Source organism: Anguilla anguilla, chromosome 2, assembly GCF_013347855.1.
Source record: "Anguilla anguilla isolate fAngAng1 chromosome 2, fAngAng1.pri, whole genome shotgun sequence".
Lineage (NCBI taxonomy): Eukaryota > Metazoa > Chordata > Actinopteri > Anguilliformes > Anguillidae > Anguilla > Anguilla anguilla.
The window spans coordinates 34,449,737-34,474,486 of record NC_049202.1 but is presented as its reverse complement, the minus strand read 5'-3'; the positions used below and the strand labels follow the sequence as shown (position 1 = coordinate 34,474,486).

The 24,750-nt window shown below is 45.0% G+C and overlaps 1 protein-coding gene across 2 annotated transcripts in view; it reads left to right on the top strand.

The window, feature by feature from the left end:
* The first annotated feature begins 3,035 nt into the window (after positions 1-3,035).
* The window catches only part of LOC118218902 (histone deacetylase 5-like), an 86,676-nt gene continuing 64,961 nt past the window's right edge, over positions 3,036-24,750 (top strand). Inside the window, exon 1 of one of the 2 annotated variants that reach the window (XM_035401672.1) lies at positions 3,036-3,191. Coding sequence is in view for 1 of the 2 variants with exons in the window: in XM_035401665.1 (XP_035257556.1) it covers positions 16,037-16,058 (22 nt within the window). In the remaining variant the exon portion in view is untranslated. Of the gene's footprint in view, positions 3,192-15,864; positions 16,059-24,750 lie in introns of those variants that run through there. The other variant, XM_035401665.1, reaches the window with a different exon arrangement.

The following is a 24,750-nucleotide window of genomic DNA, read 5'->3' as shown; positions in this document are numbered from 1 at the left end:
GGGGCTATGACTCACGATGAATCATCGCTTACATTACATTTAGGCCTATAGAAATTTGCACTGTCCCTCTACTCATTTAAGACAAACCTCTGCAATTCTTGCATTTGGTGCTCCTAATCTGAGAAAAAGAGAACTAAAGCTAGACCGTTGGAAAATTGCATGCATTGTAGGCCTACATTCCAACCTCCCACAAAATGTGTTAATTTAATAGCCTAGTGAGATGTATTCTGGTGAATAGGCCTATTCTTAGCGGTCGCCTATATCTGGCTTTAAAGAACGACCAGCCCATACGTAGCCTAGGCCTACACAGGCTATTTCAAGCAATTTCACTGTCATTTTATAGAGGCATCTACTTTTTTCATTACCCTCGACTAAATATTTCTTAAAAGTCCGCAGAAAGTGTTAGACGATATGACGCAACTTATCTGTTTCCAGAGCACGGCAATGTTGCCCCGAGCATCAACGCTAGCAAAGAAACGACGGGTCGCTATGGAAACCGTTTTTTAATCTCTGCGTCGCAGCATGTTACCCGTGGCCTCAACGGATGAGAGGGGTCTGCAGAGATGGTCCGGGATCGAGTTATGGGTCGTACCGTCTGCAATAAATATTCTAGTCTACACACAACACAACTGCGGTCATGTCAAACAATGGCCTATTTGCATTCGTATAGGCTATAGGTTGTAGGCTATCATTTGTCACTGTCCTCGTTGTTAAATTAGTAGTAGTAACAGCAGCAGTAGCCTAGTAATAGTAGTAATCGTAGAAGCAGCAACATGTTGTCATATGACAATAATTATAATATACATTTTCCCCACGAACATGGTCCCATGCGCAATAACACATACTACTGACCCACTGTAGACCCTAGATATAAGCGCAGTGGGAATTGTATTCGTGTTTCGTCCCTGAAAAAAAGCCGAAAAGTTTATCATAAATTATAGTTTAACACATAACATGTTCAAATAAGAAAAACAAAGGCAGTGTACGCAGTATAGGCCCACTGTTCTCGTTAAGGATCTGTTTTTCATATAAAAGACTGAGTTTTAGAACTTTGACACAAACTTTATACAAAACCCTTGTGTATAATATGGGAAGAATAGTGGGGGAAACAAAGTAGGCCTAACCCGCGTTCAGACGTTTCCGGTAGGCTATCAAATCCGCCTGCCTACCTTTTTCCTCAACTCACATGAAAATAGGTATTTGACATATGAGGGTTGAGAGCATATTTTCTTCAAGAGGAGCGATGAAGCCTTTGTATCTCTACTGAAATTATACAATATTGTCAATGCCGTACAGGCTACTAGCAAATCTGTTGAAACCCTTTAAAAACGACAGGAAAGTATCACGCGAATGTTTACGCGTCAAGTGCTGCACAGTCTTGTTTAACACGCCATTGAGGCTGTCTTGGTTACCCTCGTGCTCATGTCACAACGAAGTCGACAAGCAATCGGGCCGCCTATAGCAGCTGTCAAGTCTATATTCAATCTTATGTTTTAACTGCTCACTATTCAGCTTTGTCTGAGCTGCAGTCTAATTGCCTGTTAGTGTGTACAGTGACAAAATGGTGATGTTCCGAAGGTTATGCCTTTATTACCCCGCGAGCTACAAACGAAGTGGTACCCATACGATAATGCTACGAACTGCGTTAAAGACTTGTGCATACAACAATATTGGGCATTTATTGGAGAATTTTTATTATAATCAGCTGAACTTACTTCAAAAAGCTGTTAATCATTGTTTGGCACTGACATCTGAAAATGATCAGTTTCACTGATTAGAATACTGCATATAATAGTGTGACACCTTGGTAAATATTCATTAAATGGCAGACTATATGCAAGGCTAGAGCTGGCCAGTTTATGAGTTAATGGAAAACCTTCAGAGACAGCTGCCCTCTGGATTAAGAAGCCAGCACAACAATGTGAACATTGTGCCACGAAGGGGAAGTGTTTCATACTAAATGTCAGATAGAGATGCCTCCTCAAGCCATTGAAATGCCACCTAGGGCAAAAGGACAAAATTATTTAAAATTCCCAATCCGAGCACTGCATTCTTGTTTTTTCAGATGATCCCTGATGAACAGATTCTCAGTGGCTTTCCTGGATTAATAGGTTTTTTTTTTTTTTGAAGGCAAATATAGCATCACACCAGCTATAAATTATAGGTTTGGCTGAAAATACTTAAGTTACATGTTTAAATTCAGTATTTAATTTATTTCATACTTTAAACTAAAAATTAAGAATGTGGCCTTTTGTTAATGTATTCATGACTGGGTAACACAGGGAAAAGGATGCACTGGTGAAATGTTTTTCTCCCTTTTTCAGAAAAAAAATCATACAAATGTCAGGTTTTGTAGTTAACCGGAATTTAAAATTAATTCGCAATTAAGTACGTGTTCGAGAACACCCTGTTAACAGGTTTCCAGAATTCCAATATTCTATGCGGCCGACATTTGTATGGGTGGAAAGTCCGGTACTCAAAGTACTTTTTTGTCAGAAAGTAAAAGTCCTGCCCTGTTTCTTCTACCCATGAGCTCCGATTTCACAAATTAGGTTTACTTGCTGGCTGAAGAATTGTGCTAATTAGCAAATCCAGGTGATTGGAACAAACTACCCGGGAGGACTTTTACTTTCTGAGCCTGTATTTCCAGCTCTGTAACATTTCTTTTCTTAAAAGAGGCGAGAAGAGCAATGAGCCACTATCATTAAGATAAATGTAATCAGTTTGTTCTGCTCATCAGTCCAAGCGTGTTCAGATTTTTTATCACGTGCTCATGGATAAGCAAGTGATTTGCAGAGTTAAGCGCGAATCTGTGTGGGAAAAAAAAAACTTATACAAAAAAAAAAAACTTAATACAAAAATATTGAACCGTGCCTTCAACTAAGAACTGTCGCGCAGGAGGCTCTCCTGTTGATGCTTGGTCTGCCATCAAGCTAAGGTGTGTATTGTGTGGTCCGCGTAGGTTACTCACAGCAGGTCTATTTTTAGCGCTCATCTGGGATCACGTGACGAGGCAGTGACGTCATCATTAATGTTGTTGTTGGTAGAGGAGCTGCAAATATGGAGGAAAGAGAGCTTTGACGGGAAAATTATACATGAAATATATATTATTAAACAATTATCTAGAGCGACCAATTGTTGAAGAGGCGGAGCTGGCACATTGACGGGTGAAACGGAGACTCTCTGTCCAGGTAGCTAAAGAAATATGTTTGGTTTTTGCTCGCGAGGCAATGCTAATATGTTTTAATCTCGATCTTTTCAATTACTTAGCTGACGAGCTAACGAGTGCCGATACTTTTCTAAAGAGGCGTGTGACTAGCTATAGCTAAGTAGCTGGTTAAATGCCTAAGTAGCTACATACTGTGTTGTTACATATTTGCCCACATTATGGTTAATGCTCGTTTGATGGTAAAAAGCAACTCTCTTTCCGCGGTGCATTCAACGGGATTGTTTTTCAAACACCTAGACTACAGCAACTATTTCGCTCCCCGCGGGAAACGAGGAGAGTAACGATTTTTCCTGCGCCAGTTAGTTATAAATTGTGTTAATATAGCTACAATAAGCGGCAATGGATTACGTTATATGTTTTTTTGTAAATCACTGCAGTGTGCTACCAAGTAAGCTTGCGTTAAGTTAGTTACATTAGAAAACAGTCATTGTGCACTGATGTGGTTCATCATCCCCTTTTAAGCTATCGTACAGTAAAGGATCCCATCAGTCGCGCTGTGGCTGGTGATCCATCGAATAATATTCATGTTTGACTGTAAACCTCCTGTCATGCAGCCAAGTTGCATTAAGGTAACGTGATTTGCGAGCGAGAAAACTGCTCTCACGTACGTGACTTTTGCCGTCTGGTTAGCTTATATCTGCACCGATGCCCGGACAGTGGACAGAAAGCTGTTTTTCCTTTTTGAACTTTCATTGGAAATGTCGCTTTTTAGCCGACGTAGGAAGGTAATTAAACCAAAGTCAAGATGGCCCGTTATTTAAATGTTCTGTTATTTCACTTGGTATGACGCAAGTTAAGAAATACATCAACATAGGCGGCTACTTTATTTAGAATTCAGAATCTCTCCATGATGAAGGGGTTTTTTTTTCTTTTTTTTTTACCCTTATACGAATTGCTTCCCTTTCATTTATCTTCAACTTGGGTTGCTAGCTAGTTAGCTAAGAATGAATTACAGGTTGGCTAAAGATTGCTAAAAAACTCATGAGACGTTAAGTTATTAGTTCGAAGTTTTAAGAGGACCTGCATTTCTTACGGTCTCTACAATCTTAACTAGCTATACTCTAGCTAAATGTGACCGCAAGAGCTGAAATTCGTATATGACTGTATTTACAGTATCTAGATTAACGTTAATTCAAGATACGTGCGATTTACCGTTCTTCCTATGCTATTGAATGTGAAATGCATATGAGATAAAATTATTTTAGCAAAAAATTGGAGGCAAGCGGAGATATTGTTCTACCGTTTATCACTTAGTATTATGCTGCAACCTACGTTATAAATGTGCTGTAAATATGAACACATCTGTTGGGCTAGACGGTAATTTCATAATGGCAAACCGTCTAAGAAATGTTATATTTGTTTTCCTTAAATATGAAGAATACCCTTCTTCGATCATCACCGCGCAATAAGAAGAAAAACAGAAGAGTCCTTTTCCGTGTCGCCTAGACCTTAAGTCTCCTCTCTAGACTAGTGGTTCTCAAACTCAGTCATGGGGACCCCTGAGTATGGTGGCTTTTGTTCCAACCACAATTGCTATCTCAGAAGTCTAAGAAGCTGTTAAGCATAATTAATCAAATAAATTAATTTTCATGTTTTGAGGGATTATTTTTCATCTTAAACCACATTATGTCAGAAATAGCCGTGCCATGAAGAATAAAAGACCCTTATTCACATTGTGTATTATCGCAAACAATTACATTAAGCCGGGTAAACATTTTTCGACTGATCAAATTAAAGGCTGAGCCATTCAGTGGGCTTCAAATTGCTTTTCAAATGATTAATCTGGCAAGGCGGTGGTGATGCAGTGGGTAGCACTGTCGCCTCACAGCAAGAAGGTTGTTTGAATCTCAGCCTGGGCCTTTCTGTGTGGAGTTTGCATGTTCTCCCTGTGTGTGAGTGGGTTTCTGGGTACTCTGCTTCTCTCCCTCGGTCCAATGGCATGCAGGTAGGCTAATTGGAGACTCTAAGTTTCCTGTGGGTATGAGTGTGTGAGTGAATGTTGAGTGAATTGTGTGGGTGCCCTACAATAGATTGGCGACCTGTCCAGGGTATATTCCTGCCTCTTGCCGAATGCACACTTGAATAGGCTGCAGCAGCCCCTGCAACCCTGCCCAGGAATAAGCAGGTATAGATAATGGATGGATGGATGCTAATACTGTGCAGGTTAGGCTAGGTATCATTAATATGACAATGAAGGTCTCTGTATCATTTGCAAAGCAATTGGCAGCCTACTGATTCAACTCAATCTGAATGTAGGCCAGTGACACCAATGCCAGTAAACGTGCCTTGTAGTTCAGCATAAAAACAAAACCAATAATTTGACTGGTAGAATAAGTATCACTATACACCTCATACCACATCTAGTCTACCTACATTCCTCTCTTTAAATCATAATTATTTTCGGCCCCTGCTATTGCGGACGCAATAGTAGTACTTACAGTGCAGACGACTGAGCAGAGAGATTCTGCAAAAAAATGTTTTGCGCGGCATAAAACATTTTGCATGGATACAAAAGGGTGAGACCATTATTCATGCAACAATGGTAGTCTGACAGTCATCCTATTCTGGTCAATATGTCCTTGCTATCTGTAGGATTTGGAGAAGTATGTAAATAAAACAGAATTAAGATTAGGCGAGTTTAAAAGTAATCGTAGCAGTTTGATTGGATTTCCTGTTGAATTACTGTACAGCTGGAGAAAGGCTTACAGTTTAAGCCAAAAGTTTGCATACACCTAGGATAAAGACATTCAAACTCAATTTTTCACAACTCCACACATTTCATGTTACCATAAATTCCCTGTGTTAAGTCAATTAGGGTATCTACTTTATTTCCATAACATTTCAAAATAATAGCTAAGAGACAGATTTATTTCAGCTTTTATGTACTATATCAGATTTTCAGTGGGTCAAAAGTTTACATACACTTTGTTAGTATTTGGTGGCATTGCCTTATAATTGCTTAACTTTAATCAAATGCTTGGTGTAGCCTTCCACAAGCTTCTCCACAATACTTTTCTACATAATCCTCCTTCCTTATGATGCCATCTATTGTCTGGAGTGTACCAGTCCCTTTTCCAGAAAAAACACCTCCACAACTTGATGCTGCCACCCCATGCTTCACAGTTGGGATGGTGTTCTTCAGATGAAAAGCCTTACCCTTTTTCCTCCATACATAGCGCTGATCATTATGGCCAAACAGTTAAATTTTTGTTTTATCTGACCAGAGAACAATCCTCCAGAAGGCTAGGTCTTTGTCCTGGTGATCACCTGCTAACTTCATTCTGGCTTTTTTATGCCGGTCTTGGAGTAGGGACTTCTTCCTTGCGCGACAGCCTTTCAGGCCATGGCGATGTAAGATTCTCTTAATGGTGGGTGTAGATACTTTGGTACCTGATGCCTCCAACTCCTTCACCAGTTCCTTTGTTGTTGTCTTGGGTTGTTGTGGGTTCACTTGAACTTTTCAGACCAAAGTTCGTTCAGTCCTGGGAGTTAATTTGTGCCCCCTTCCTGAATGATGCAGTGTCTGTGTGGTTCCAAGATTTTTATATTTGTATACAGTTGTTTAAACAGATGCTCATGGTACCTTCAGTTGTGTGGAAATTGCTCCTAAGGAGGAACTGGACTTGTGGAGGTCCACAATTTTTTCTGAGGTCTTGGCTGAGTTGCTTGGATTTTCCCATGGTATCAAGGGCAAAAAGGCAGTGGCTTTAAAGGTAGGCCCTTAAATACAGCCACAGGTGCCAATTAACTCCCACTTAACTCCTAATTATGACAATTGGCCAATCAGAAGCTTCTAAAAAGTCATTACATCAATTTATGGAATCTTCCAGACTGTTTAAAGAGACACTTAACTTGGTGTATGTAAACTTTTGACCCACTGGAATTCTGATATAGTGAATTAAAGCCGAAATAAATCTGTCTCTAATCGATTGTTTTAAAATTACCTCTGATGTGAACAAAGTAGACTGACTTGCCAAAAAGAAATGTGTGGAGTTGTGAAGAACTGACTGAGTTTTAATATCTTATGTATGTAAACTTTTGGCCTCAACTGTACCTGCATGGCAAGTACAGTTCCAACTGTTTTCGGGGTAACCGTTTATGCTAGTCTCTTTACTTAGGATGATATTTTCCCTAGAAGTGGTGGTGAAAGGGCTATCCTGACATCTTTCAATGATTTGTATCACCCTCTATCACCCTTAAAATGCTGTTCAAAACCTTGGTTTGAGAAAAGCCTGTGCCCCCCCCCCCCCAAAAAAAAGTTACGTTGATGATGTACTGTGCCCAATCTTTAGAGGTTTTGCAGCCTACTATTGCATATCTCTGGTCACATTAATTTCTGTCAACAAGTTTTTTGCAATAACCTTTTGAAATGCGCAGACCCCTGGCCGTAGAGCACCAAATGCTTCCAAAATAATAGGAGCAGAGATGGTGATGTCTGAACCATGCATGCAGTCCTCGCTTGTCCACAGACCTTCAAGATGCTGAACAGTTCAAGATGAACAAAATGGGCAGGAAGGAGAGGCGTTAGATTGTTAGTCAAGGCTGCCTGTGAGAGCGATGGAAGTGGCTCGGGACTTTGGGCTTTTATAGGAATTCTCCATGGAAAACGGGTGCCTCGTGTTTGAGATGATATTGAAGACGCACAAATATTGAGTTGATCAAAAGGCATCTCAGACCTGGCGTACGCCTGTTCATTCTTTACACCGGCTTTCTCGACATTGCCTGTGAAGACTCGCAGATGTCGCCGGCCTCCTTGCGCCCGAGTGCTTGTCTGCATCATCGAAACGCTACGGTTGAGAGCGAAGCCGCCCGTAAGCTCCAACAGATGTTTTAACATCTGTCTGCACTTAAAGTGAAATGCACTAGATTTGGAGAGACTCCTCAGAACAAACCTGAGCATTTACATTCTCGCCTGCTTAAAGATGTTGTGGATTTACCATAAAATCCATACTTCTGTACTTTCTCGGGGTTAGATTAGCCAATGTAGAGGACTTATCTATTTTTCTAAGAGCTTGGAAAATACCCTTTTGTATCTAATTGGGATTGATAAAATCAATGAGGTGGCTCACAAATTTACAAACAAGGAAAAATGAATTGAAACGCACAGAAAAAGTTTGTGTACATTACAGATTTGAGGAGTGTTTCTGATGTGCTCTATTGTGTTGGGCGGGGGCTAATGGGCCGTTGCACTGGAGGAGTAGGCTACTGGCTGCATTATGACGGCAATAACTTGAACAGCCCTGGAGAGAAAAAAGGGGAAGGACTATTACTCACCTGTACATCCTTTTATGGGTTGGAATGGAATGCTGACAGCCTGTGAGTTTCAGCCAATAAAAATACAGTTGGTAGTTTCTGAGAGGAGGTGCACATATTAAGAAGCAGTACAGCTAATTAAATGGCCCCACCCAGACTCTACCTTCAGTGGCTTGCTTAATGATTGAAAATCGCCAGAAAAAAGTGTTGGGCTCTGTAGAGAAGTATTGTAAAGTTTTTACCATGGGTGCTTGGAGCCATGTGAAGGCCAGTAAGGGAGGAAAATCTGGTCGTCGCACACTGCAACAGATGAGGTCTGGACAAAAGAGTTTATTAGTCAACACTTGTGCGCATAGTGCTCTGGTGAATCGGTGAAAAATTAAAAAGCTGATTCACCTGAGTGCTATGCGCGCCATGGTTGATTAATAAATTGCTTCTCATGAGCCTCATTGCCTCATCTGTTGTAGTGTGCAGACGGCATTCCTCTCTAATTGCTTAAATTATTGTACTTTGCAGTGCATGGAAATAAAGTTTTTTTTTTTTTTTTTTGTTTGTTTTTTTTTTGTTGCTGTATTTTCATCGTCATAACCTTTATTTAATTTTCGGAGGTACAATTGAGGGCCTCATTTTCAATGTAGCTGAGATTACAAAAACATTTAAGACACAATAAGTATAATAAAAGATCACAGAATATAGCAACAGTAAAACCAACATAGTATGTAATAATAACTATAATAAAATAAAATAAAATTTTATGAATATGTGAAGCTTATCAGTGTTGCACGTGCACTGAAAAGCCTGCAAGGCGGTCCAGCTCTTTCTCTCATGGTTGGTTAGAGTTTCGGTCTGATGTCTAACCCGACATGTCTTATTCATCCACTACCACCCAGCCAGCTGAATGCTCTAGTGAATGACTTTGTAGCCCCAGTTCTGGGACTTTTGTTCTATGCATAACCCCACAGATTTAATTCTGTTTCCCAGTCCTAGAATGGAAGGAGTTGAGGAGTCTAGGTTTCTGGTGCTTTGTGGGCTCCGGTTGGTCGGTTGGTTGGGACTGGACCGCTAAGGCAGCTCCTTTGACATTGTCTAAAGCGGCACAGCGTAGAGCAGCTCATGTGCTTTGACACATTTGACGATGAGAGACATTTGACTAAAACTTTCATGCACCGTTCCAGTTGTTGGCGATGTGCCTTTGCTGGGGATACTTGTTTCTCCTTCAGAGCTGCAGTGAAGGCTGCACTCAGGCAGGGCGGCGGTGCGTTTAACTGCGCAGCGCTGTCATCGACTGCAGCACCCCGCCTCCCCGACAGCATCTCCATCGCAGTTCAGCGAGCGCCTGCGCTGCAGCATAAGCCCCCCGAAACAAGGTGCTCCAAAGAGCTACGTGCAAATGCCACTGAAGCTCAGCAGGGCCATCGTGAAGCAATTAGTTTCCAGAGTCACAAAGGCAACATTAAAGCGGTCGGTTAGATCAAAGGTTGATATGGCAACCTAGCTTGTGCAGTTGGTACTTATAACATAGAGAGACAGCCCCCTTCCTGGCCAGGATGCTGTGAATGAAGGCTTTAGTAGAGCCTTGTTTTGAGCCTATTTAAGACCAATGACTTGGAATAATGGAAATAATGTAATTATTTAATCAGTGAAAAGCCTGACAGTTGGATAGGGTCTGTACAGAACATTTCTTTCATGAATCCCTTGCATTTAGCATCTTGTAAATAGGCAGTTGATGAGCCATCAGTGTAAGCCAAAGATGCAGAGAGCATCTCCACCCATGGGAACCCAGCATTCTGCCTGATGACCCTCAAAGATCTCCCTGACATGTTTTCTGCTGGCTGTAATGTGATATTTTTACTTGAGTTGAAATGTTGTTGTTTTGTGCTAACCCAGGCACACTTCCAGGCATTCTGCCTTATTTCACTTGAAACACTGGAACACAGCAGGAGTGGACAAACCAGTGGTCTGGATGCCCAGGAAAACCATATTTTTTCCCCTTGTCTTGGACTACCAAACTGCAACATATCGAAACCCACAGGACCGCTAGTAAATGCTCCCGGCCCTGGATGAACACGATTTGGGAAGAAGATTTGATTAGCTGGGATTTCTGTTAGGTGGCCTTCAGTTGGATCTCCCTTGATTTGATAAGCAGATGGGAGTTCCTGATTGTGCAAAGCACCATTTTGACATTCCCCTTCTTAGCTAATGTTAGCTCAGGCATAACGGCAGTGGTCCTGGCCTGCAGTGCAGCCGTCTCTTTTGTTAATCCATTCCATTTGCCCTGACGAATGGGCTCATCTTAGCCAATGCAAGATGGGCATGCAGTTGGTGTTGTTAGAATAAAATTGCCAACTAGTGTTTTTGGAATACAAATGAAATGTTACTTATTTAGTTAGTCCCCAAACCCTTTATTTTTCAGAGAACGTTATCTGGCTAACTTTTATTGTTTACAGTATAGGCTTACCTTAGAATTGCTCTTGTGATAACAAACGGCTTTGTAGGCTTCCTTGGCACAAATGTTGATGGAGTTTGTGAGCCAGCTGACCTCTCATTTAGTCTGGAAGATGCCTCAGCTGTGCGTGGTGAACAGAGTGGCTAGAGCAATGTTCAGTTCGTTAAAATGAAATTTTTGTTTTTAATGCAGATTTCAAAAGATAAACTGTACATTTGTGAAGTAAAACGTGAGATGTTTGTCATGTCATTTTCTTGACTGATTGATGATTGATGTGAGTAGCTGTGTAATTTTGCAACTTAGCCTATCACATTTCTGATTTTAGAAAATGACTGCTGTACAATTTAAAAAAAATACAATTGCCTCTTACAGTTTCTGTGTGTTTGCTGGGGTTTTGGATTTCAGTTTGCTTCCGTGCAACTGAAAAGCATGTTCAGTGGGGTTTAAATCTGGTGACAGACTGGGCCACATCACATTTTTTAGCTGCGACTGCAGCTCTATAGCTCTGTCTGTCGGTCTGTCGGTCTGTCGGTCTGTCGGTCTGTCGGTCTGTCGGTCTGTCGGTCTGTCGGTCGGTCATTTATTTATAAATAAGTAGCTAGGTTTATAATGGTAAACCTGTGAAATCTGAAATGGTTGACAGTCATTTGTCTAATACTTCTGTTGACTTGGAATAGGGGAACTTGACACATTGAATGGTATTGCTATAATATAATTCAATGTAAATGAGATGAAAATTTTGCCTCTTAGTCATTGCTTGATTTGAAATGCAAATTTTATTAGTACAGAGGAAAAACAACCAATTTGACACAACTGTTCCAATACTTTTGCATTTAATTGTATAGTCCGATAAACCAATCAGAGACGTTCCGTGGCCCATGGGGGCCCGTTTAAAAATTCTAACATGAGGCCCCCTCCTCTCCATTCAGTGCTGCCCCACCAGCCACTTGCCGATATGGGCCTGCGGGACTCTGGAGTTCCAACACCACCAAAAGCTTAAGAAGTAAATGCTGAACCTTATTCACACAAAAAAACATCCTTTGCGTGTAGGCTATGTGTGTCTGTAGCTTTATGGGACAGGCAAAGAACGTGCAACATTAGCACTGAGAAGCATGTAAAATCCTTTCATTAATTTAAAAACAAGCTTTTAGAAATGTAATGTGCTTCTTGATATAAAAACTGGTACAAATGTAATTTAGGAACTAAAATAATAAAATAAAATTACATTTTAATAAAGTGGTGAAAAGAGTAAAAAAGATTTTGCAGGTATTGCATGCCTGGAATATCTCTTAGGCTGTTGTCAGATTAACTATGATCTTGTAGACAGATTAAGTGATTAAATATATTAGTGCTTAAAATATGAAAATATCTCCTCACAGCCTACTTCAGTTTCAGTTCTGACTGGCATGACTGTTTTGCTGGTAACCCACGCACTGCTACCATTATTTCTCTTTGTTTCGGTTACTGCATGTAAATAATCATAAGGCTGATTTTGCCCACCTGCCCAAACCTGTACTGGGTATCAAAATAATGGCACAGAGAGACGGGTCTTATGATGCCCTGTGTGTTCTGACGATGCACGGAATCATTCATTTTGTGTGAAGGTTTTGTGTTGTTTACACCTGTGGACACGGCATGTTACCACACCAGATGAACAAAAGCTGAAAAATGTAGTTGGTTAACTCAGGGACCGCACCATTGCAAAAGCAGCTGCTTTAAATATACTTTGGGCTGGCTTCGGGCTACCAGATTTGGCTGCTTGGCAGCCCGGAGGACTACCACATGGAATAATAACGTGTGATGCTGGGCTCTGCCGAGAGTGTAGTCTGGCCCGGCCCGGTCTGGATGCGGCCCAAGCTCCGGCGGTAGGTGAGGGGCCTGTGAGGTCGGTCCGGGAGGGAAGGGCGGACGTGCTTCCGTGGAATCCGCGAGCTCGTAGCCGAGTCTCTGGGGAAATCGGAAACATCGTATCAATTAGCCTGTGGGCACAGTGCTTTCACCGCCCTCCATCTGCTGCATTTTTCGTAAACGGTGGGAGTGTTTGCGGATAGCGGGAATGAACAATGGTGAGATGAACATATCAGTGGAAGCCCGTTGCTGTAGACCCAGAGCTCCCTCGGGGATCTGATGCGTTCAGTGCATGATCTGAAATGTCCGGTGTATATCACACCTCCAGTGATCTCTCTTGCCTTTTGGGAGATTGGCGTTTGTTCTTTATTGTGATGTTTAAGGGATATATAAGGGATATAATACTTAAGCACACACATTTGTCCTCTGGATGAGGATCACTGCGGCCTTGCAATTCCTCTTTCTCACCAGAAGGTGATGCCACAGGGCTGGCATTTTTGGTGGGGTGGGGTGATGTGGGGTGGAGTGGGGTGGGGTGGAATGGTGGCTGACTCCAAAATGCATGGAGCCGGTTTTAGTTGCGTGCTCACGCTCCTGAAACAAACGGGAGGCCTTCAGGGAAGTGTTCCTGCCTGGTTTTGGCCATGCCGGAGGAGGAGCCGAGGAGCAGAAGGCTCTGTTTCACAGTGGCACTCGGGCCACGTCTGGAAGGCCTTTCACATGCACATGCTGGTCTGCCAAGTCTCATTTAGTGTCACTATCCAGAGGACCTGGGCTTCAGAAGTCATTGTCCAGGTTTTTTGATTTTTAGCCGGGTGAGAGGCCATTACCCGTACTAGCACGTGCAGTACTTTGGAACGTGGGCCTTCCCATGTACTTCCCAGGTGACTGGAAGAAGGACAGGCCTTTACGACGCCTTCTGTCCTGGGCCCAGTCCATTGCATCACCGCCGTCAGTCAGTGACCTCTTAACCCCGTGACTATAACCAGGCTGGTCATGCCTTTGACCGTTATTCAGAAGTGACGGGAGCTGACCTTCACCGTGCGGTTTGTCCTCAAAACGGCGTTGCAGCCGACCCTCGGGGGGTGGCAGCCGGTGTGTGAACATCATCCACTGTTCAATCTCTGAAACTGGAGAAAACCACCTGGTCTCGCACCCTTCTCGTCGATAGGTTGGAGTCTGAACACTGTGACTGCAACACCATTAGACCAGAGACTGTAAAAAAAATAGCACTAGACTCAGGCTGGGAGAGTTGTCCGGAACATGACAAAACGAGCCCCTCTCCGGGGATGCTGTTATGCCGACAGCCTTACCTGTTCTCTGCGCTCTTGCATATGCATGCAGTCTTCCTGAGAGGTGGGTTGATTTTAGTTTATTTATTCGTGCTGCCTTTCTGTCCTCAGAGTCTCTGGCCTGAGGTGGGGAAGGATCGGGGGTGGTTTTGACTGCGATTTAGGGGAAGCGTGGGCCGAACAGCGTAGCGTAGCCTACCTGCAGCGAGCGCTCTCTCTCTCCCAGGTTCTGCGCTACAGTGGGGAGGATGAGTGAGTCACTGCGTTATCCGGCAAGTAAATGTTCTGGCTAAGGCTAAGCAATTACGTCTTCCCGCTCACCCTCCCAATAGACGCTGTTTTATCCACCGCTGGATGTGCTCATTTCTGCTTCTCTGCAGTGTGCTATTGGTTTTAGATATAAGTCATGGTAATATGGAAGACTTAAGGTCTGAAAGACATTCGCTGTTTCGATCCCAAAGGTCGACTTTGTACTGTCATGGTGTTGGGCCATATATTAGTGATGGTAATGAACGTTTGCGATCTGGTTTTGGAATCGCTGCTGATACCATGCTGTGGTGTCAGTGCTTATCCGCATGCTCAGAGAGTGCTGCTTTCACTTCTTCAGTGCACTCATTTGTGAGGCAGTAATACAGCTTATGACGGATAGCGCTAACTGGAGGTCTTTTACATGTATTACTGATAACTAATAGCCTACTCGTTGGCTCCCGGAGGACGTAGTCAAATTTCTATGTTGCTCCGCCTAACTTGTGGTGTTGATGCATAGCATAGTGACTTTCCTCTGTGTACTTTTCATTAGCTCCTGAATATGTACAGAGCTAGAATCCACATGAGCCAGGACCAGAACAGTTCATAGAGATTTAAAATGCATGGGAGACTCTGCACGCATGAGTTATTTTGAATGCCTCTTCAGGTTGCTCAGGTTAGCTTTTTTTTTGTTGCTGCGTAGACTGTTCAAAAATTCTGAATTGTGGAAGTGAGATTTTGGTCTCACACTTGCAGTGTGTCTAGCTCATCCTTGTTGACTGTCTCCCCACTGTAGCACTCTCTGAAGTCACCTCTACGACCCTTTCAGGTTACTTAAAATTTGCAATGTAATCCAGTGGGACGTGTGAACTTCCTTGGACATGCTGCTGGTGCGTAGTGTTGTTGATAATTTGTGGTTACTTACTTTTGCTCTTCTTCCTCTTGCTGAGGGGACCAGTAACCAGTGCCTTCTGGCATTACTGCTCAGGGCCCTCGGGGCTGAACCTGCAGCAAGGGTTATGAGATGGGCTGTGCACTACTACCAGAGAGGGTGGGAGCAGGCCATGCGCAAGGCCCAGTTTGGCCACAGCCACGGGCCCTCTCTTCCCCGGGCGCTTGTTTTTGTTAACACCGTCTCTGCGCTGCTTTGCCGCTGATGACGGGGGGAGGGCATTTTTAGGGCTGCGCACTGCCCGAGGCAGACCCTTTCAGAGGTCCAGCAGCAGTCTGCAGCGGGTGAGCGTGCGACGGCTGCAGAGCCCCAGACCCGGGGCCTCGCGCCCCCCGGGAGCTGCCTTTAAATCCGCGCAGGGTGGAGGCGTCCCCCCCGGGCTGGTTTCAGGCTGGGGGGGGGGGGGGGGGAGGTCGCGCGTTGTCGGAATGACGCGTCTGCAGCAGCCGCCCCACGCTCGCGGGCCTCTAATGAGATTTGTCTCTGTGGCTGTTCCAGCGGGATCCTCGCACGCCCCCTTATCCACCCCCCCCCCCCCCCCAGGAGCTGGCGGAAGACATGGCTGACGCAGAAGACCCGCTTTAGAGCCCGCGGTCCGCTGTCCAACCGTTCGGCTCTCTTCCCCCCCGGCGGCGCGCACGCACGCACGCACGCAAGCGCACGCGTACCCGCGCCTGAAAGCGGCTCCCGCGCTTCCGCTCTGACGCGGCGCGCCCTCTAGAGAGCGCTCGAGCAGCGAGGACGTCCCCGCCCAGCCCGAGGCCCGACCCATGAGTTCGCCCGACGCTCCCGGTAAGGCTCGGAGATGTTCTTCAAACTTGTTACGCGACCGACCCATCAGATTTTTTTACCCTCAAGCCTGCTGTGCTTTCTGTTTAGAAACACTTATCTTTTTTTTTTTAATACTAGGTGTTTGGAGCAGTGGCAAAATGCCTGATAGCCATTGTTTTTTTCTTGTGCTGTTTCTTGTGCTTGTGCTTTGTGACTGTACTGTATGTAAAGTGGTTCCTGTTTGCAGGCGAGGGGACAGTACGTAGCTGGGTTTTTAGTCACGTTTCAGCGTTGTGTGTGTGTGTGCAGCCTGGCTGTGAGGTACTGCCTGTTTCCCTCCCGGGATGCCGGGCTGTGTGTTGCGTGGCAGCCGGGTCCCTCGGCAGTTGGGTCAGACCGCGTCTGCTGTTTGTTTCAGACCTGTTTGCTTCAGACCCTTCTCCGTTCCTTTTGTTTGTTTGTTTGTTTGTTTGTTTGCGCTGAGCCAGACGACCCCGTCCTCTGCGCAGCCAGCGATCGAGGCAGAATCGCGACTTCGGCGTTTACGCAACGTGGGAGCAACAAACCTGTTGAAGTGGAAGAGTTTCTATTAGTTTCGGTCTAGGGTGTGTCCTGTTCCATTTAGAGGAGTGCTTTTTTTTTTACATTTTATATGCATGCTAATTATTTAAAGGTCATCTGCAAGATGATTATATGTTTACTGGTATGATATTTTTATAGATTTCATTTCATATTTCACATTTCGTTCAATTCCATATCGTCCCTGTTCCTAGTCTTAAATGTTTTTTGTTTGGCCTTTATTTTTAAATGGATATATTTGTTTTAGTCAGAATTTTTTTCTTGAACTGTCGTACTGGAATGGTGATCACGCACACACACACACACACACACACACACGCACATAGATTATAAGGCAGGTATAGACGTATCTGCCTTAGCCTTATTCCTGAGCACTGTAGTTGCACTTTGTGTTGCGGTCGTGTGGTGAACTGACCATAACTAGACTGGCCATAGCTAGATGTTACGGTGAAGCCACACTGTACGCGGTAACGCCAGGCGGCGACACCGCCGCCATTCATTTTAAATGGGAGGTGACGGCACACCTCCGCAAGGCATGTTGGGATTGCATGCGGCACGGGCCTAGGTGAAAGGGGGGGGGGGGGGGGGGTCGGGGGTATGGCCAAAGTTTAACTTCAAACCCCAGGCGGTACAACTACGCATCGCGGTAACCAATCAGATTTGATCTAATGATTCAACAATTAAATTGTCCCCCTTTCCAAATTTTAGTTCCACATTCTATAGTTCCACAGTGGAGGACTCCCTCATAATTGCCATGTTAGATTTCTTTACTTTATATGGTCCTGCGCTGCCCTCACACAGAGACACCCACAAGAGGAACGCAGCACGGGGGATGGTCTCTGAAATAATCCTATTAAACAATTCTATTTAAAAAATAAAATAAACGATTGCAGCACAAACGTTTTACCCGAGAAACTGGTGATTCTGAACAATAACGTTTATCGGATGACAATGAAGCAAGGACTGATCTAGTTGTGAGAGAAACGTAGACTAAGTGAAATCAAGGTGATCATAAAACTAATAATGTATTAGTTGCTAGTTGTTTGTGATCGTTTCTGCCGGCCACCTAGCTAGCTAACCAAATCTAACTTTGAAGACATTAGCAAGAAAATGTTTTTGTTGTTATTGTTGGTTGTTACTCACCAGCTAGACATTAGACAGCCTAGCTAGGCAGCTGACTAACGTATTTCAGAGCTAGGTTACTGCAAAAATGATTTTTATTCAGACTGGACAATGATAGCATGAAACACGACATTAAACCTGGTCAACATTTAACAAACTCAACTGCCTGTCAAAAAATTGGTGACACGCCCACAAGAGGCTGATTGTGGGATGCAGGAGTGGTGCCAGGCAGCGTAGCCGCGTACAGTGTGGCCAGTTGTAATTCCACTTCTGTGTGTGTATAAAATTGGGATAGATCACATTTTATAACACGTGACATCTATAATAATTGCTCCATGTTTACTTTGATTGGCAGACCTCCGCTTTACATGTCATCTGTGGAACTTTTTATTAAATTGTATTTAGGAGGTGCTTGTAGTGTGTTTGTTGGGCTTGCTTTCCTGTAGGGGGCAGTGTATGAAAAAGGGTTGTCTTAATCCAGGGCTGAAATTTACCTGATGCATTTCCAAATGCAGTTCCAGGAAGCAAGATGAGTGACCAATTTTTTATAGCTATCTCTAATGATTTTTATTGAAGCTGGAATCTGACTGATGAAACCATGTTCATGAAAAAGGCATAGCCTTTGGTTTATTACAGAAGATGTCGCCTGTTGGGGGGAAATGCTGTCAAATCCAACCTGTTGACTGGAGATAAGGACCTTGTTAGAGATGCAGAGCATATTTTATCAGAGGAGCGGTCTCTCTCTCATCCTCCTGCCTCTCTCTGTCTCTCGCTCACCCTGCCACTCTCTGGTCTCTTGGGTTTATAATTAGACCCGATGACGACCACCCAGACCTTTACTAACCTCTTCTCCCTCAGTGACGTCTTTGAATGTCATTTGGGTGCCGTGGAAACCTTTGCGCTGTTTTGCATTCCCGCTCTGCAAGCCTGGAGGGCTGTTATTTGGCGCTCGCAGAGCAGTTCGCATCTTTCACGCGTGTCTCTGACGCTATTGGCCTGCAGAACCTTCAGCGTTGCTTTTTGTTTTTTTGTGCGTGTCATTTGAGAGCATGTGTTGCTCTTGCTGCTTAGAGAAAAAACATGACGTGAAAAGCCAGTAAACCTTTCCTATACAGCGTCTAAGTTATGATTTTGACTCTGGGTCTTTCTTGTGTTTGCAGCCTCATTGAGTGGAAAAACCGTTGCATAGTTTCTTTAAGCAGTGACCCATGTGTTCTTGAGCGTGAGGTTTTTGTCCGAAATGTGCACCTGTCCCTGTCTTTGACCATTGTTCCACATTCAGCACGGTTCTAATGCCTAATCGGAGGAACCCGAGTCAGAGCCATCCTGAAGTTGACTGTCTGATTATTCGCTCGCATATCTGCTTTTTACATTACATTACATTTTTTTTTTTTATCCAAAGCGACGTACAAAAATGCATGGTCATTGGACGACTACAAAACACAGGTTCAATAAGGTACAATACTAATTTCGTCATGGCTGTTTATAGCCAAGAACACAGTTCAGTTCACACAGTGAACATTATTCTGACCTAACTTACGCCAAGCCAAACTAGGGAGAAGAACAAGCTACAATATTAGGACAAATACAAATTGCAAAAAGTGCTGGAACGGGAGTACGTGTTTGTTTGTAACTGCTACCGTGCAACACCCGTCTGGCCCCCTCGTCGTGCGCGTGTCACGCGTGTGTCTGTCGTCACACGAACAGACCGGCAGGGGAACGGGCCGCGCGCTCGCCGTGCTCCTCTCCGCCTCGGCCGGGCTCGCCGTTCAGCTCCACGCGCTCCGAGACGATGGCGGTATACCACCCGCCGCCCAACCGCAGGGCCTGTGAGCGCCGGCTAGCGCGGGCCAATCTGAAGAACGACAAAAACTGTTTCTTGGCTTTGCGTAATCCAACAAAGATTCCCGTACTGAGGAAGAACGTGAGGCCGGTTTCTCATAACGACCTAGAACGGCTCCTCACTGCGCAGTCGGTCGCTGGCGTGAAATGAATCTCACCTTTAAAATACTTTTCCCCCCCAGAATGACTGAGATCATAGTGTCACTAATGTGCAGAACTCCAGTTGGAGTGGCTTGTTTGTAACCATTCAATTTAGCAACAGAACATAAAGGTGTGAGTGTCCATGTAACTTGATGTTTTTGTGTACTGCTCAACTCCAGTTTCCCCTGATTTAACCTGTGGTTTTCGATGCAGCGAACATGAGCTTGACAGGATTTCATTCATGTTAATCTGCATCTTAAAAAAGGTGACATTTTAACATGCCATTGTTCACGGCATAGGAGAACATTTTGTCCACAGTTGAGGTGAAATTCCCTTGCTATGGGGAAATGGTGAAAAATTACCTGTTCAGTTTAACTGTCTCTGCCAGTGTCCTGTGGTCAGGTTGATTTAAAATATTATCATAATTAGAATAGTTTGGAAAGGAGCTGAATCTGACTGAGTCTCATGGCAAACGCTTTATTTACCCGTGATGAATGCAAATGTGCAGATATTGCATGCGTACTTCAGTAATGCTCTTTGTTAGTGTCTCTTCTGAAAATACGGCGAGGTATGCAAACCCTGTCTGGTTTAGCAGCAGTGTTTTTGATCACAAGTCACTGTGACATCTTGAGAATGTGTGTTTGAATACAGTGCTTTGTATTTGGTGACATTAGCCTTCCTGTGAGTAAAGGTAATTGTCAGTTAATTAAGGATTCATTCCAGAAAACAAAAATGTGCCCTTTGTAATGCACTAGTACACCCTCCTTAGTTTCTGTTGTGCTGTCCAAGTGATACTGTTGCCATGGGGTCCACGGTTTGTTTTTTTGTTTTTCAAAATTATTTTCAGTTATTGGCACTTGGCTATGTCTCTTCGTGTGGCTAAATGAATGTCAATGAATTGCAGCATAAGAAAAGTAGGAGTCAAATTTGGGAGGGAAAAAAAAACAAAATGAAAATTTAAATAGATTCCCACCAAGTTTAATGCCTGATTCTTTTCAAAGAAAGGGAATGAATAATTGTTTGTTGAAAAACAGTGAGATCCTTTGTGTAGAAGCTGTTTCTGTTCAATTTTGTCTTGGTGGATTTTCCTTTGCTAAGAGACAGGCTTCACCTCTGAAGCTTTCTAGAGTGTACTGTAGCCTTTCATCTGAAGATGGTTCAATGTGGTAAGTGTGTTGCCCTCTTTCCTTGGAGAAAGTGCTAGAAACGGCTGAATGGATTCTGCTTCCTAGCCAAGGTGATTGACATGATCCTGGAATACTTGTTTCTGGAGAACAAAAAAAACGCCAGATCGAAAATTGTTATTGGGGGAGAGTGAGTCATCCCCATGCTGTGTCTGACAAATACATTTTCAGTTCTGAAGTGGTGTGTGTTTGTGTGTGTGTGTGTGTGTGTGTGTGTGTGTGTGTGTGTGTGCTTCATTTTACGTTTGTCAATGACTTGGTCTTATTGCACTTGCGTTCACTTGGTGGTCTCGCTCTTTAATATGAAATATGACTTTTATTGTCGGAGGTTTTATGTTTTGGTGTAGGTTTTGCAGCAAACCTACACCAAAACATAAAACCGCATTCGCCGATGAAGTGCAGCAGGGGTGTAGAGGTGAAATGGGAGTTCAAGCGGGCTTTGAACGCTAGCATTTCTGCATCAAGGAGCTTAGCATCTTACACAAAGGTTGTACTCTTAGAAGGGATTCTGCCATCTCACCCTTAAGCAAAACACAATGGTGCCTGTTTATGTATTAGGACCGTTCATAATGTGAGTTATGTATGTTGTCCTGGATGATGGTAGCTCAGCAGTGAAGTTGGTCATAAATGCATGCATCTTCAGCCAGGTGCAAAGCAGTAACCTGTCTGATGCTGTGTTTGTGTTCAATTATGGGATTCTGTTCTTCGACGGAAAGCGGGGATTTGATGCTCCCTTTGACTCGCTGTAATCCGCCACCTTTTGAAAAGCGTGAACAGGACAAAGGCGTCAGAAGGGCCTTTTTCTTGGAGGAGGAGAAGGTTTTTTACCGTTGTCTCCCTCTCCGTGTATTTCTCGCTTGCTGTGCCGCCCGTGTAGCCTCTCTGTCTGGGCGCAACGGTGGGTATATTTAGATTCGGATCATCAGTTGTCATTGCGTCGTCCCTGTAAAACGGTCAGCCGAGAGTCTGTCTACCGGGCCCAAGGTGGGGGTGGAGGCGGAGGCGGAGGCGGGGGGGAGCTGGCTGGGGAATAAGAAGACGACTGACAGCGTTTTGAGAACATGCCCTCCCTTCTTCCTCTGCCTCCTCCGCGGAGCAGCGAGCGTCTTTGTTTCTGCCCGGTGGGATTTCGGAGCCAGCCGCTCTCGCGCTCCAGCGGGCGACCTGTCCGGTTTGATGCGGCCCCGCCGCCACGCGGGAGCAGCTTTGCCCACGACGGACTCGCCTGTCTGCCTGTCTGCTTGGAGACATCGCGTCCGTCTGTCCCCGGTGTGACCGTTCACATTCACAGGCCGCAGGTCGCAGGTGACGAGGCAGGGCACAGGTAATGGCGGATATCGGCTAGCCAATGGTTAGAATTTAAAAAAATTAAAAACGTGTTTGTGATGCGTGTTTTGGTATTTCATCAATCTGACTTCGATCATTTGCCTCTTGTGATGACCTCAGAGAGGTTTACAGCCAATTGGATTCAAGGACATTGAGTAATGTGGCATGTAACCAATCTCAAAAGAGAAAGACCACCAGTTGGGTACCTCATTGTCGGACTAATTGAGTGAGGAAAATCGTTTTGACGTGACCAAGGGGAAGGGGACCGAGGCGTTTTGTTTGAAACTCTACTTGTTAGTTGCATAAGCTGAGGAAGTGCAAAAGTTCAGTTAAAGAATTATTAAATGCAGCGAAAACTACTGGCAGGTGTAAACTGTGTTGTTTGTACAAACGTAGATGTAACTCATTACTGACTCTGAGAAACAAGTCAGCTTTGTTTTTGCTGGAGAAGTTTCATGGCTATCAAAGAAACAAATGAAATTGCCTTAATCACTGTCTAGAAAAAATGTCCCTTAACTCTTTGTTTTTGTTCAGAAAGAGACTTCCACGTTCTTTGGTTTCAGACAGGACCTACATTTTACAAATGATCCTGTTTTACTGGTCACCCTTTCAGAGGGGACAGTCTTGGCATAGTGTCCACGCACCTGGGGTGATTGTTACAGAAGCACGTTCCACCAGGAGCTGATGCTTAATGTTGTATAAATGACTGGCGTGCAGAACGTTTATTTATGCGTGGAAAAAACAATAAGTCATCTTGCTTATCGATTTCACAGTGTTGTCAATAATTACTGATAAATTGATAAGTGGTCCCAGCCCTTACTGTTTTGACCAAAGCCCTTTGTGGCAATGTTTAATGTATGCATGCATGTGTATTTGTGGAATATCTGAAACTTAGTTTTGGGAATAAGAACACGGTGCTGCTTCAGTCGAATGTGGGGCCTTTCAGACTTCAGAGAAGGTGCACCCGCCGCTCTGTTCACTGCGGGGCGCTCCAGGTAGAAGTACCAATCAAAGAGCCTCCTTTTTGACTTACTTGGCCAGTCTTATTGATCTTGGAAGTCACTACTACAATGGCCAACCCGCTTTGATTTTTCTCTCTCCGACCCATTCCAATTCCCAAAAGCTGGATGAGGTCCCCGTTTGTACTGTGCGGCTAGCCTGGAACAGCACGATTGCCGTTTTCAGTCTTACGCTGACCAGAAGAGTTTCTCTTTGCCCATGCAAACTGCCAACTGCCAAGCAGAGCGCTTGCTAGCGACCCACTCTGGCGTCAGCCGCGCTGGTCGCAGCCCTGCGGTCGCCTCGACCGCCGCCGTTTCAGCGTTCCCCAGGCCCCGCCGACCCGCCAGCCCCGCCGGGGCCCGGGCGGCAGACGGAGATAAAAGCGGCGGTCTGCGCGCGCCTTCCCTGCGCCTAACCCCAGGCCCGCTCCGCGCGCTGCCCCCCACCTGTAGCTCGCGCTGCGCCGTAGGCCGCGGTGGACGACGGGCGCGCGCCTTCGCAGGGACGGGGCTTCGCGGGGCCAGCGCGGCGGAGGGGGGGGGGGGGCGAGGAGAACAGCCGCCGTCGGATTCGTCACCCGGTTCTTTCCCTCGGTTTTTTTTTTCCTCCTGCCGGACTGAAGTCCTTGACATTAACGAGATGAGTTCATCCATGCAAAACAAGCTGCGGTCTCTCGCCCCCCCCCCCCCCCCCCAGCCCCCTCACCCCCTCTGCGGGCCTAAATATAAACCCTAACCCACGTCAGACTGCGAGAGAAGTACATCCACCTATAAATAGCCGGAGTTGTTGTAAAGCAGCGCCAAAGGGAGGAGGGAGAAAGGAGGGGTGGGGGGGGGTGAGACGAAAATAAAAGAGAAAGAAAAACAGCACGCTGTGCTTCTGTCACAGCATGGCACCTGCACCCCCCCGCCCCTCCCCGTCCCTTTTTGCGGCTGGCTGAGGTTTTAAAGGTAGCGAGGGGGGACTGCCGCTGTGTGTTTTTTTTTTAAAGGGACAAAAGCGAGGCGGCGTGAGCCGGCTTCAGTCTCGCATCGCCGGCTCTTTAATGGCAAGAGAGCCGCTCTACCGGGCCTCGCGTCGTTTCTCCAAATCGCCCGATTTAGCCCAGCAAAACAACCCAAAATAAACCCGCTCCAGCAGCGTCGCGAGAGAAGCATTAAAGTAACGTTACTGTGGCGCGGCAGTCTCGGCGCAGCCCGGTGGCTCACTCGGTAAAGGCTGCGGTCGCGTGGACGAACCCCGCCGTGTCGGATCGAATCCGGGCCGCGCGGTGCCGACTGCGGTCGGTCGCTTCAGAGGCTGGCGAGCGGTCGGCTCGGCGTACGGAAGGGTTCTGTCTGTTACGGACCCGCGTTTCATCGTTCCTAACCGGACATTCTAAAGCTTGTGTAACGATCACTACTGGCAATTGAAAGCAGTGAAGTTCTACAATGCTGACTTATCATTTTGAAAAAAAAAAACATTCCCAAAAGCCTACTCTCCAAAGGGCTGAACATCAGCAAATGATTTTGCCTGAA